The 15,735-nt window shown below is 36.9% G+C and overlaps 1 protein-coding gene across 2 annotated transcripts in view; it reads left to right on the plus strand.

Moving 5' to 3' along the window:
- FANCI (Fanconi anemia complementation group I) overlaps nt 1-15,735 on the plus strand; it is a 157,822-nt gene that overhangs the window by 92,862 nt on the left and 49,225 nt on the right. For both annotated transcript variants that reach the window (XM_067082174.1, XM_067082181.1), the window contains exons 7-8: nt 697-852; nt 13,076-13,283. In XM_067082174.1, coding sequence (XP_066938275.1) covers nt 697-852; nt 13,076-13,283 — 364 coding nt within the window. The remainder of the gene's footprint in view (nt 1-696; nt 853-13,075; nt 13,284-15,735) is intronic.

Below are 15,735 nucleotides of genomic sequence, written 5' to 3' on the forward strand. Positions count from 1 at the left end.
TTCACTGTAAAGTAAGTGACACCATTACTACAGTATTTTAGATACTGTACTGCACAGTACACTTTCATGAGTTGCAAGTAAGGTGCTGAGATGATGGCCATATTTGTTAAATATCTTGAATGATTATCTTTTTCTAAAGAATGTGCCAAAGTTAACCAAGTCTTTGGATTTCATTATGCTGATGCAATTTGAAGTGGGTCAGGTTGTGTGAGAGAGGAGGTAGTGTACCAGAAAAGGATGAAAATAGCAACAGGGTTGAAGAAAAAAGTAGACATCATAATAGAATGTCCACGCATTGTACAAGATTAGATACTTTATTTGGAAACACTGCAAGTCTGTAGTGAAATAAAAGTTTGTGACCTTTTGTACGGTTCCCCTTTTCATGTACAGTATTGTTTGTCTTCTTCAGCTATTTATTGATTACGATTGAATACAGTATTTACAAACAGTACAGATTTGCAGTCACATTAAGACTATTATTTTCATAGAAGCTATTTAATGAAGATTATGATTGAATACTGTATTTTCAAACAGTACAAGTTTGCAATAAAATTAAGAGTTTTATTTTCATTGAATATCAATGTTCATTGCAGTCCACATTTATTAAATCTTCCTATTTCTTAAACTTTGATTCCAAATTTAAGTCTAGCTTATGTTTTTGCTAACAGGAAAGCTTATGCCATAATTTCTTGTCAGATCTTGGAGTCGCTGAAATCTTGCATTTTGAAATACTATCGTCAAGAAGAGAGAAGCAGACATTCTAAATGGTTGAGAGAAGCATGGGGAGAAACATGTCATATTACAACTGCATTCAAAGCTACGATTGAGAACTGCATTATGGGTTGGGACCAGGTAATGTATGAGGTTTATGCAAAGCTGGTACATGAATAGATTTCCAAAGTTATTCACAAGTGTTGGGGCAAAAGTGTTGTTTGTTTATGCATTCTGAATAAATAGTTTGAACATGTGCACAGTCCACTAGTACTATTGGGTTAATCACAGTTAGTATATAGTATTAGGTTTATGTTTTCTGCTCTCATGTTAAGCTTAGCAGAATTAAAAAGATAAGTTAATGTCAGTGATCTAATGTTGTATTCATAATTAAAACAAATAATTTGTGATGAACCTTGTGTACCGTTAACTTAGATCTTCACACTGTGAGGTAAAATCAGCATTCAAAGTAAACAATAGAATTTTGCTTAGCTGACCTGGATGGGATGTCTTTAGTCATCTGGATGGACTGTCTATAATTTGCGGCAACAGACTAGGTGATGTTGGAATGTTTACATTTGTCTCAGAATTTAATGCAGTGTCTTGTGCATACAGTGTGAATCAGCTGTAATAATTTTGACTTCCTGGCCATTTTTCTCCAGTTTGGTATTGTGCTTGTTTTTTGTTTAGCATTATGTCGTCTGCAGCAAGCAGAGATAAAAGCACTCGGTTCTGTATGAAGGAGTTGTGTAACCAAATGTATTTGGTTGGACATGATAGTCATGTGGGCAGTACTAGGAGGGGCAATGAGTATGATTTTTTCCCTCTTGGTGCAAGATTGCAAGGTGTGGTCTGATGAGAATGAATAATTTTGTGAGGTATTGGAAGATGTGAGAGACCATTAGACTAGGCAGACAGTCTGTTAGGTCTGGTCATAAGTCTACTCTGTTCATTCTTCATCTTGTGGTGGTATTCCTCTCTCACTCCTGCTCTGCCTTCTAATGCTCCCTATGTGGTTCAGTAGAAATGGATAGGTAAATTTGAAGACATTAATTTACTAATATCATCGTTTAGGCATAACCAAGTATGGCCTGGATAGTGTAGTGGTTTCCCCTGTAGTGATTGACCTTCTTGCTGCTTCAGCAGTATTTAGTTTGTTGAGAGGTTTCTCTCTTTTTCATATATTTTTTCTGTCTCCAGGTAAATGGTATTATAAAATTTCCAAAAGACATGGAAAGACATTCTGCTTATGTTGTTTTAATCTTACATTTTGATGCACACAGGTGGTATCGACAGAGAAAATAAATGAAATACAAAGGTGGGCGAGTATTCATGCTTGAAGAAAAGAAAATAATCAGCTTGTGCCAAGTGCTAGTGAGGGAGAAAGAGAAAGATGTATAAGCACCCCCACACTGGAGCAGAATTGAGCACATGCTGTGTTGCACCTAAGTGCTCAGGCCATTGATAGTGATGCCCTTTACACATTACATTTAGTACCGTTTTCATGGTTCTGTGCATTCTTTCACTTGTACTGTTTCCTTGTGGATGATAGGGGATAATATGAACAGCATTTATCTTATGTTCTTGGCATAATTGTCTAAATTGGTTTTGAGGTGAATTCAGCGCCATTATCAAGAATGACTTGTCATAAGTACACCAAAGTCATTCAGATACACAAGGAAGTTTTTGCTTACTTCCTGTGTAGACTTCGCAGTGGATAGAACTTAGCGTATTGGCTGCAATGATCAATAACAGTCAATATATATATATAACCATTTGCACCAGATAGCATATCAATTGTCAACACTGATTCTCTGTAAAGGCTTAGTTACAGGAACTGTTGTTGTAAAGAACTACAGGCAGTCCCAGGGTTACGATGGGGTCAGCTTACAACGTTCCAAGTTTATGACGCTCTTCAAGTATATTCATCAAAAATTATTTCCGGGGTTACAATGCATGTTCTGGGTTTACGATGCCGATCCAACGAAAGAAATATGGCTCCAAAATGGCAGAATGGTAAAAATTTGGAGGTTTTTTGATGAAAAACTCAATAAAAATGCAGGTTACATCGTTTTCAAGACACACAAAGGATTAACAGTAAGGTTTGCGTACGATTTTCAACAATATTTCTGGTTACGATAATTTTCGGCTTATGTTGCGGCGTTGGAACGGAACCCCCGTTGTAAACCGGAGACTGCCTGCACTGGCTGTATGTTTTTCGCACATAACACATTCACTTACATATTTGGTAACATCAGTTCGCAGTGAAATAGTAGAACAGATTTTCAATAGCATCAGTTGTTTTGCATATATCTAGGTGACCTGACAATGATTCATGACCAAACTTCAAAAGCTGTCTTTGTTGAATCCTTAGGAACTACTAATCTCAACGGAATTGAGTTATCAACTTGATCTGCATTGAGATGCAACAGTCCTTCATACAACAGGGATTGATTAATCAAAGCTCTAGGAAACCTCCTATGTGGTAATCTACCACCCTCTAGAAAGGTTATTAGTTCAGCCCACCTTGGTTCTTCTAACTGCTTTTCTTTCAACTCATCTTTGCTCAGACCAAGATAATTGTCCCTACTCTAATGAAAGACTGCTCTGACTGGTCTACTGAGTTGATCTGCCACCTGATTATTTTTACCTGGCTTATATTCTACCTTTAAATGGTAAACCTGCATCTCAATTACCCATCTGCTCATTCTAGGTGACTTTCTTTCTATTGAATACTGAAAATAGAGGCTGATGATCTGTGTATGGTAAGTGGAACGCCCCAAAGAAAATTATGGAGTCTACGACATGCTAAGGCAATAGCAGGTGCTTCTGTCAGCGATACTGTAGCATTGTTCAAATGGCTTCAGTTTCTTGGAGAAACACCTAATAGGTTTCGACTGATCATCTTGGCTCTACATCAGAACATTACCTACATGATCTAAACAGCATCAGTGAATAATTCAAAGGGTTTAGTCATCTGAGCCTTTACTATTACTGGAACAGTGATTAATGCTTGTTTCTTCTGGTCAAAGCTGGACTGACAATCTTTTGTCCAGAAAAAGAGTTCTTTCTCTTCTAAGAGATTAGTGAAGGGAACAGCTATTTTAGCATAATTCTTAGTATGTTTTCTGTAAAACCCACACATTCCTAGAAATCTCATAGTTTCCTTGACATTCGTAGGTGGTTTCATTTCTTTGATGGCACTGATATTGTCTGGACATGGTCTACAACCATCTTTGGAAATTATATGATCTAAGAAATTTATTTCCTTTAGCCTATCTGACAAGTCTTTAGATTTAACTTCACTCCTCTTTCACTGAAAAGTTTGAATAGTTGATTTAATCTTTCAACAAGATTGGAAAACTGGGAGCCCAAGCAGCAGTATCATCTAAATAATTCTTACCCCCACCCTTTCTTAATAAGAGGAGCCACGATATTAAACATGATGCATGAAAATATAGCTGGACTGCAACTCAATCCATAAGGAGGTGCTTGAATCTATACAGTGAAACTTCATCACTAAAAGTTGTTAAATCTCTACTCTCTTCATCTAATTCCACTTGATAATATGCATCTTTCATATTCAAGGAAGCATAATAATGGTTTCCTGTGGCTGTTTCTACCATTTCTTCAAATCTAGGTTAAGGGTGAGTATCATCTTAGAGGTGTGTGTTGACTTTATGGTAATTGAGGCACATTCTTTGAGTGTGATCAGGTTTCCTAACAAGTACAATAGGGCTTAGCCATGCTGCACTTGAGGCTTCTGTTATTCCTCTTTCTTCCTTATCTTCTAACATGGTGGAAATAAGGTTTTGGCTTTTTCAGGGTATCGATATATGGGAGACCTAACTGGCTGTGGATCACTTATGGCAATATGAGCTTGGACATCTCTAAACTTCCCTAATTCTTTTTCTTCAAGAACGAACACTGAGTGACCTGCAACCAACATGTCACTTAATTCTGCCTGTTGATCAGCAGTGAGATGGGAATGATCTTGCTGAGAAAGCAAATACTTAAGCTTCTCTTCTCTAGTATTGCCTGAGTTGATATTAACATCAGCAGTAGGAGGAACTAAATCATTCTGAATTCTAGTTTTTCTGCAATTTGAAACTGGCTGATTAATGTCTTCTCCACTGATTGTCCTATAACAACCAAATAAAGTTCCAACCTTCATTGTCATCCTGGCTTTAGTATTATTGAGAAGTGGCAAAAATACTTCCTGAGCATCATTAACTTTAAGGCACAATGGAGACTAAGTTTGACACTCCTTAATTTCTGGTACAAATTCTAACAGTGTGTTAGGAGGTTCATCTACAGGTAATGGGTAAACACCAGCTGTATACTGAGGTAGAATAAGTTTCTTTTTAAGTCTAACCTTAGCTTTATGAGGTTCATTAGGTAGGACTACTTTAATCTGCCCAACCCTTTTGTTAGAAGGTCTAGGTTTCAGATATCTTACTGGATAAATAAATCTATCTCAAATAATTATTTTTTGTACATCATCCCATGTCATTGGCGCAGACCTAATCAAATCGGCTCCTAGCAATAAGTCTGTGTCCAGATAACCATCAGTTACAACAGAAAACAAATGGGTAACCACCCTGGAACCAATGTGAGAATCTAAATACACTGTACCTTGAACAGGGAGAACATGTTGAGTAACTCCAGTAAGTTGTGGTATATTTCTCATTTGATTATAATGTAAACCTAAAGTTTCTAGGAGCCTCTTATATGCTACACGTACTTCACTATCTGTATCAGTTAAGGCATAACACAGTTCCTCATTGGACGGGTTGGTATCGTCCTCGGCTAGCACTCTGCTGGGCCTGTGTTCGATTCTCTGACCAGCCAATGAAGAATTAGAGAAATTTACTTCTGGTGATAGAAATTCATTCCTCGTTATAATGTGGTTTGGATTCCACAATAAACTGTAGGTCCCGTTGCTAGGTAACCAATTGGTTCTTAGCCACGTAAAATAAATCTAATCCTTCGGGCCAGCCCTAGGAGAGCTGTTAATCAGCTTAGTGGTCTGGTTAAACTAAGGTATACTTAACTTAAGGCGTAACACATTGCATTATTTACTATCAGATTGATAGAAGGTGATCTGACTCTTGAGGTTAGTCATCCATTATTAGCAGGTCCTGGACACTTTGCTGAACCTCTTTTACAATTTTGTTTGTGACAATCAAAACAAACACCTCTTGGAGGGTTATGTAGACCTTCAGAAAGTTTGCGATTTCTGACCTTACAGTCAGCACAATACTGTACTGATTGTTTTATTTCTTCATGCTAAATTTCTTTAATTTGTTAGACAAATCACTGATTTGCTTCTTCAGATCTTGCAGTTCTGTTTTTGTCTTATGTGCATTACTATTTACTACAGGCTGTGGTTGGGAATTGGAATTATTAACAGGAAAAACTCTACATTCAGTAACATCTCCACTTATTGTAGCTAGATGATGCCCTACATTCAGTAACATCTCCACTTATTGTAGCTAGATGATGCTCATACTCGACAAATCCATTGAATCTCTAAAGGTATCTATTGTCATGGAAATCCTTGAGCTTTTCTTGGGATGCACTGCTAAGTCCTCTATACAACTTTTTTCACAAGACTGTCAACTTTGGGAAGGGAATCCGTAGGAAATTTCATCTCGGGCAGACAGTTTGCATTTCATTCTGTTGACAAATGCTCTAGGGGCTTCACCTATACTGTAATGTTGAGTCTCAATTTCCTGCCAAGCCTGCGTAATATTAGCTGAACAAGCAAATTGGTGATTCAGTATGTCCTTAAACTCACTCCACGATATATTATTTCCCCTTTTGCCCATTTCAGCAGTTAACAATGTTACAATTCTTGTTCCACCTTGTAAGTGCTTACTTGGATTCTATCATCTGCAGAAACACAGAACTCTACTTGACTAAAAAATCTAACAGAAATCTGTTATTAGTCTAACACCCTAGCAATTCACAACTTCAACATAAGAATATCTCATAGTTTTAGACAAATCCATTAGAATGATTGTCGGTTATATACTGCGATAAAGGGCTAATGACTGTGTTACTGCCTGGAATGATTACTGGGCATTACTGGCTGTGTTGATAAATTGTGTGTCTAGTGAAGCTGGAGTTATTGTGTGTGTCACTGTTATGTCTGCTTGCTTGTCTACAGTGATGAATAGGTTTAACCATAAATGCCACCTCTATTTACAAAAAGTGTCTGTATTATGCCCGTTCGGGAGTTAGCGCCAGCGGAAAAAGTTTTTAAAAAATCACAGCAACTTAGTTTTCAAGATTAGAGTTCATTTTTGGCTCCTTTTTGTCATAGCCTGAAGTTTAGTATGCAACCATCAGAAATGAAAAAAAATATCATTATCATATATAAATATTGGAATATATGACAAGCGCGAAAAGATTTTCTATATAATTGCCTGGAAATCGCGCTGTGACAAAGCAGTTAAAACTACCAGTTGTTTTTTCGTTGTATTGTACACTAAATTGCAGTGATTTTGGTATATAACAAATTGTAAAAAGCGATCAAAAGCAACACAGAAAATATTATCACAAATGATGCATGAATTAGTAATGCCCAGCGGACACATAAAGTTTTTCTAAATTCACCACCATTATTACTAGACTGCCAGTGTTTTGTAGCTTACAATTGCCAGTTGTCGATCATTTCGGTCTAGTTAAAGTTGACCGAGGTCAATTTTCTATTATAAACGTTTTACAGTATATGAAAATATTTCAAAATGATCAAGCTACAACCATGAGTTATTTTTTGTATTATTCATGATATTGTGCACATTTTCATGTATAACACTTGTAAGGCCTAATATAAAATGGTCGAAAATTACAACAAGGTGACTCAAAATTCACAGATTTCAGCGATTACGTACGCCAGGCGTGGAAAAAATTTTTTTCAAGAATTCACCATAAATCAAAAATATTGTGCTAGAGACTTTGTTTGTTTGCAAAATGAAGGTAAATGATTGAATATTACTAGAATGTAAAGTTTTAGCTTACAATTGCATTTTCTACCATTTAAATTGATCCAAAGTTGACGAAGGTTGAAGTACAGCAATATCGTGATTTATATGAAAATATTTCCAAACTGATAAAAGCTACAACCATGATTTATTTTTGTTGTATTCTACATGAAATTGTGCACATTTTCACATATGTAAAACTTTATGTAACGGCTAATATAAAGCGATTTTTTGATTACGACAAAGTAATGAAAGAATTTTCTGGGAATCGTCAAGCTGATGCTCTGAAGTCAAGAAGAAAGAAATTCGCGCATGCTGCGGCTGGGTAATAACATAAACAAAACAACAGTGTGATCCGTGAACTCCAAGCATCCAAGGCGCGTGATTTAAAATCTTTCGCAAACTAGGCCTATAACTATTTTTCGAGAATATTTAAAAAAACTTTTTGTAATCGAAACGTACCCATTACATCCACTAGGCACCTACAGACAATTTTTAGTCGTTCGTCGTCCAGTCGTTTAAGGTTAATATCTGAACTATTAGCTGTTTGGAATTGAATGGTGTGGAAGTGACAGGTGCAAGTTTGATAAATTAGTTCTTGCTGGGTGGCCGGTTCGTTCTCAACTACCACTCTGTTGGTCGCGAGTTGAATCTCGACCCGACCATTGAAGAACAAGAGAAATTTGTTCTGGTGATAGAAATTCATTTCTTCGCTATAATGTGATTCGGATTCACAATAAGCTGTAAGTCCCCGTTGCTAGGTAATGGTGGTTCTTAGTCACGTAAAATAAATCTAATCATGGGCCCAGCCCTAGGAGGCACTGTTAAATCAACTCCAGCGGTCTGGATTAAACTAAGATATAACTTTTTAGCCATTTCCCTTTTCTTGTCAATAAGCTGATCACACAGTTGTTTCATTTGACAGTTCTTGAGTATCCATGACCAACAACAAATTATACTAGAAGTCTTCTTTTTTACATCACCCTCCATTTTGTAGGCTGTGTTATATAAGGCATGCAGGTAAAAAAATCAACATAGGCTACTATACAATAGGCTAAGCTATCCCATGTTTACAATACCTTAGGCTAGGGTAACATAGGCCTAAATACCATAGGTTAGGCTCCCATACCTGAAAATAAATACATGCCTTAATGGCTCTGTGGCCAAACTTTAGGATGTAGGGGTGGATATATTGATCTATAACAGATAAATACATCCTACACTGCTGTCACCATATTTAATGGTATTACTCCTTGTGCATACTGTATATTGATCTTTCAGTTGTCCTGATATACATTTGGAGGCTACAGTTCATTTTAGAATAATTAAGATTACAGGCAATCCCTGGTTACGGCGATCCGGTTTTACGGCGCTTGTCTAGCGACGAAAATCGGCAATTTTCGGTAAAAAATTGCAGATTTTCACTTATTGGTGCCGATACATACCTAACAGAGGCGCTGATAACCAAAAATCAGCGCTTTTCGGTGCCGGTAAGACCAAAAATTTCAGTTATTGGCAATTTTTGGTTATCATCACACCACCTAGAACGGAACCCCTGCCGATAACTGGGGACTGCCTTATACATAACAGTTCAATACCTGGCCTATGCTAATAAAAGTGCACCACATAATAAACTTAGGAATATTCTTAGCTGAAACTAGTACTTGACGTCGAAGGCAGACGAATCTTCATCTTGAGGTTAAGGTTGAGGATTGGAAAGTCTGACTCCCACGGTTTCTTTAATACTTCTTGGGTTTTTAACAATAGGTGGATACATTGTGACAGCAACCTACTGCTAGTATTCCTTCCATAATTGTTCCTTCTAGAACTGGTTCCTAAACTGATCCTCACACTGATTCTTATACAGGTTGACCATCACTAATCGGCATCACTGGGACCTGGAGGTTGCGGATTAGCCATTTGCCGGATTAGCCATTTATTAGGCTACAATACCGCGAAACCAGTAGCTAAGCACATCATCTTAGAATTAAATATTCCGCCGTCCAGTACAAGTTGGATAATAAAGAAAAAGACAATTATCAAATACAGAGTGGTGCTTGAGTGCGATAATTAGGCTTACGATGTTTCTATTTTACAGTGCGATGGGGTTATAATTAATACGAATGCGAATACTTGAAATATTTTAGAATTGGCGCGGGTGCAGGCAGCAGGTACAATCGGGCAGCGAGAGAGACCAACACAATAAAACTTCTTTCTCCATCTCTTTATTCCATCTGCTAGTTAAAAAGTAATAGAATGATAAAGTATTGTTTAGTAACGTTATACTCTTGCAAACATGCATACAACCATAAGAATGAGCGAGGAAACTGTTGTTTTACTAATATTCGTATTGGATAACAACTGTTTCTTTATTATTTCAACCATTGTATGGGTATCCGCAAAATTACCGTAGTTATGTTACAAATGACGTTAAGTACTGTACAATAGGACTGATATATTTTTTACACTATACCCTTATACGTTTTGGAGAAAAGATCGGCGGAAATATACTGCTACAGTAACTTAAAGCTGTAAGTTGTAGCTGAAGCTGAAAAACAATGTTCAAGCTGCTAATGACTATAAATCATCGTGCATCTGCAACATGGATGAAACTTGACCGTAAATAAAACTGGAGAGAATGTATTTTAATCAAAACTACTGGGCATGAAAAGATTACAAATTACTACTGTTTTCCACACAGATAAAAGATAAATACATTAAACTGTTATGATGAAATCAAGAAAATAGCTAAACGAGTCTTGATTTTTTTACACAAAACAAACATGCCCCCAAAACAGCCAGCCGTGATTCCCCACGAGCGTCGCCTGTAACAAAAAATAGCTAAATTAATTTACATGAACGTATTTAAGTTATTATTTCGACTTAAAACGCTTATATAACGAAAAATATCAAGTGTCCCAAATAAATAAAAGTATCCCTTATTGATTACATTAACAAGCAGAAAGTGCTTTGAACTTAGGTTAATCTGGCGAAATAAACACCGCATGCGATTCCCAAACAAAACATTGATACATAATTGGAAACAATGTATTAAGCATAACTTTTAAAAGATCCATGAAAAGATGCACATTCGTTGTATTGATGTTTGTATAATGCTGTTAACTCATGCCAGATAAGAGTTTACTATAATGGGCTGAGCTGCCAGTTTGTTGATGCAGCACACTGCCCAAATCGAGGCGGTCGGTGGCGAGTTAGCGTGACCGGGAATTGACAAGTAGTGCAAAACATTGGAAATTACTCTAGCGAAATTTGTGCGGATGACTGTTGTTCCGGACTACTGATTGCAGGATTAGTGATGGCCAACCTGTACTGGTTCCTAAACTGGTATTTATACTGGTTCCTAAACTGGTTCCCTGTAATACAAAAGTTCATTTAGGACAGCAACCTTGTGCCAAAGAACATGCAATCTTTATCCTAGGCTATACTGTACTCATGCCTAATTTAAGTGTACACAGCACAGTTAGCCTGGCTTTATATTCATAACATAAGTGGCATTGAACTCAAGAACTGATATTTTCTTAAACTTACGGAAGAATATCACACATCTTAGCCTATGGACAGAGGTACATTGCAGTCACATGCAAGTTCAACATGGTACAACTTATGTAACAGTACTGTAACAATTCTTGGTAATTTGATGTTACATCAAGGTAAAAATACAAAATAGTACTATATAAATGTTATGGCAACATCTACTTTATAAACTAAGACAAGTGCATACCTTTTACAAGGGAGAAATATGGTATTCCAAAGGGAAACCATGGGGAGCTATACATTTCTTTCCCTTCTTGCTTCATCATACATGTCTCAAACAGTGCAATTTGAGCACAGTACATTTGAGCTGATACAAAAACCAAAGAATCGATGGTAGATGAAAGCCATGGACAATCTGTGGAAAGAAGATACAACATTGCACAGGTACTGAAGGAAGGTCGTATAATGCGGCCATGAAAAAAGCTGTGAGGGAAGCAGTCCCGGCTGTGTGAATGCTGCCGGGAGCGCTTCCCTCATATGTTGGGTATGGACTCAGTTAGGAGAGGATGGCCAAAGCTGTCCTCAGACACGTTGTTGTCTCCCGTAGGGCCACTGGTTCATCTTGTGGCTGTGGCCTACATCTTCATCCTATGATAATACCAAGGTTGAGCAGGAACAATTAGACCTTTACGTATCGGAATACTTTCCCATGTGTAAAAACCGAGGCTGTATACTTGTAGGAACAATCAAGTTGAGTCGGAACAATAAACTAAAATTCCTATCCTACCTGTATAATGTCGAAATACCTGTGGATGGAGGCGGTTGTGAAAGGATGTCATTCATGCAACGATGGTTGTAAGGGTTTGGGGGAATAATCCGTTTAATTCGGATGTGGTTGGCCACTCTAGGAAATTGCTGTCAAAGTCTCCTTGGATAACATGGTTTTGCTTGGACATGATTGCAAACTTACAGGCTTGAGCTGGGGAGGGAAAGCAAGATGTGCCCACTACTTACACGAACATGGGTGGGTGCTGTGTTCCAGATGCTCACAGGGTCCCACCAGTGACCTTCACAGAAGCACTGTCGATGCCATTCGCCCGACCATGGAGGTAGAATCGCTCTCAAGGGTCTTGTTATCATGGGACTCTTCTTGGTGAGGTGGAGTGCAGCCTAAGGGGGCCATGGATATGTTGATGATCTTGATCGCAGCCTCATGAACATTGGGGGGGGGTGGCTGTTACAGACATCCCACGGATGTTAGCCAACCATCCACGCAATCATTGTGGTGGGAAACGTTCTCTGAGGGATGATCCATCCACTAAGAAACCTTCACATGAACAGGGGAAAAAAACTCTCAGAAGAGCTGTCTCATTCTTCTCTAAACCTCCACATGGGCCTGTTCATTTTTCCTTGTTATAGATGCTTGGAACTCTGTACAAGGAGTCTACAGGGATGTATACATGGTTTACAGCTCTTATCTCTTGCTGTAGTCTGGTCCAAGTATCTCAGTTTGGCAATCTGTGGATCTGACAGCTCAGATTTGTCCCACCTAAATTGAGATTCTGCAATAAAATTATGGGTTTATTATTAAATAAATTTATTATTTTTATTGAAAAGTCAAATTTATTTTATATTTAATTGTCTTACTTTCTGTTTGTATCTTACAACATAAAAGAGTGAGTTGGGTTAATAGTGATACTAAATGGGCCATACAGCACATGTGCACTTCACAGTGGTCAGAAGCTGGTGCTATGATTCTTCTCTCTTTTGAGGTTTGTCTGGGAAACATATTGTGACGAACCATAGGCAAGAGATTGAAAGTGTATAAAAAATTAATTGTAAATAGTTTTGTACTAAAAATTTTGCTTTCATCTTTCTAGGCTAGCCAGGGTTTAGTTCACCTTGGTTTCAAACTTCTAGAATCTGGAGGTACTTTAAAAGGAGAGACTTACGCTAGTCAGAAGGCAGTTTCTCTAGCATCAGTGATTTTGCCCCTTATCCTGAAAAAGCAGCCACATCTTGCAGCAGCAATTTTATCAAAGATTTCAAATTGTATTGTATCTGCATCATCTCCCATACAGTACATCGGTAAGATTTTTGCTGTTTATTTGCAGATTGATTGAAGGGTAGCTGGTATTGCTGTTGTTGAGATAAAACTTGATTTTGTAATAAGAAAAATGTGCTCCTCTGCATTTGTATGTGTTTTATGTAAAGTCACAAAATCTTAGAGGTGAGGTAGGATATTTTCTACATTATTTTAAATAACAGTAGTTGTAAAAGTCTGTATTATGTATAGGTGAAATACACTCCATACTTAAGGGACCCTATCATGTAGAGGAATCTCCACAGTTTTGAATCACACTAGGCTCCTATTCAAGTAGAAGTAAATACAGGAATACAGCTAAGAAAGCCATACCAAAAACATAAAGATCACCTAAGTCACATCAAAATACTCATTAGATCTTGTAGCAACATTTGTTAGGTTGGCTGATTTCGAAGCAAAAAAATTGAGTCTGTCAAGCTCATGACAACCATCATTTAAATTCATAGTAAGATATACAATTACGTAAGATTCTGCCATTTTACACTTCTTAATAGAATTTTCTATATATAATATTGGAATAAATTGGAAATGGTGTACAAAAGTAAAATGATAGAAGCTGCTGTAATTTAAGTAACCCTTTCTTTAAATTTAAACAATTTTTGTTCTAAACTCGATGGTCATTACTTCTCATGTTTTAACAGCAGCCAACCTTACAAATTTTAAAAGATTAAATTGGCAGGTTGGTGTGACGGAGGTGATCTTTATGTTGTTGGCACTTATTTTTCTTTTTCTTTTTACTCCTATTAACTTACTTAGCTGCATTCCAGTACTTAGGAGGGACGCCTGGTATGGCTCAAAACCAGTGATTCCTTGAGGTTGAAGAATCCCTTAAGAATGGTTTTTATTTGTATTTGTCTATATGTTTCCTTTTACCTGTCATATTCATGAAAAAATTTAGCTCTAATACCCTCCAGAATAGTGTCTAGTGTCAAGTTAAGTGGTTCTTTACTACTGGATCAGGATCCAAAGATGGGTTGACATGTCGTTTTAGTGGAATGGCATAGTTTTGTGGATTGTTATCAAGAAATTGTATAAACACCCTAGTCAGTTTCAAAAACTCATGACAACAGTGCTATTTACAGTTTTAGTTTAAACTTCATACGCTTATTAGTTACATCATTTAGTGAGGCAGCAATAATCTTCCAGTTTTGTTGGAGAAGGATACTCCAAAATCAAAATAGAGCTAAAGAAGCTGTGAAGCTCTGCTAAGCAACTCTTCTAGGTAATAAAGAAAAATACACAGAAGAGGAAAGTTATGACAATGGGCAAAGTCATACAGTAGTTGTACGTATATGAAATGGAAAAATACTGTTATCAAAATAAGAGTAGAATTCATAGATGTGGGAGGTATTTGTAGATAAACTGCAATACTTCAAAAAAAGACCAGGTTACTGTCATAAAAATTCTTTACAGGGAACATCTGTCAGGGAAATTGTTGACCTGTGTTGGATTGTATTTTGCAGCAGATTAATTAAAAATTCAGATAGAGCAAGACTAAAGCAAAGAGGAAAATGACCTTAGATAATACTGAGGTAATTCTAAGGTCCATTATAGTGAATACAGTAAACCCCCCGTATTCGCTGTCTCACAGTTCGTGGACTCACCGATTCGCGGATTTCAATATGGAACATATGTACACATTATTTGGAAAAATTCGCTTACACTTACAAATTATTTTCTAGAAATATTCACTAATTACTGTATTTCTGTTTTCATGACTAAATGCACTTTTTGTGATAAAACTATTCAAATACTCAGGTACAGGTAGTGCTCGAGTTATGATAATTTTGTACGATAATTGATTTTGCGATGGGGTAAGCAATTAATACTGTCTGACGATATTTATAAAATATTTTAAAATTTACATTGGCGCAGGCAACAGCGTACAATCAGGCAGCGAGAAGCCAAAGTACAATGAACCACCCGTCTTTCTCCCTCTCTTTATCCCATCTTCTAGTTGAAAAAAGTGAAAGAATGATAAAAAGTATTGTTAGTAACGTTATACTCTTGCGTAAATCGCATTAAAGCCATAAACATGACAGAAACTGTTGTTTTGCTATAACGATTAGGTAACAACAGCCGTTTTTGTGCAACCATAAATCTGATAAACAATTACCATAGTTATGTTTACAAATGACGTTAGTAGAATGGGACTGATGTATTTTTACATTATACAGTAAACCCCCATGTTAAGCTTTCTCACAATTCGCGGACTCACTATTCCACGGATTTCTCTATGGAACATATATAGTATACACATTATTTCTTGGAAAATTAAGCCCATTGCAGTATTTTCACTGAAAATATATAGAAATATTCCCCATTACTGTATTTTCATATAATTTTCATGACTAAATGCACTTTTGTGATAAAACTACTAAAATACTCAGGTATAAACATTTTTTAGGTATTTTGTGTTTTGAACTATCAAAATGA

This window comes from Macrobrachium rosenbergii, chromosome 3 (assembly GCF_040412425.1).
Source record: "Macrobrachium rosenbergii isolate ZJJX-2024 chromosome 3, ASM4041242v1, whole genome shotgun sequence".
Lineage (NCBI taxonomy): Eukaryota > Metazoa > Arthropoda > Malacostraca > Decapoda > Palaemonidae > Macrobrachium > Macrobrachium rosenbergii.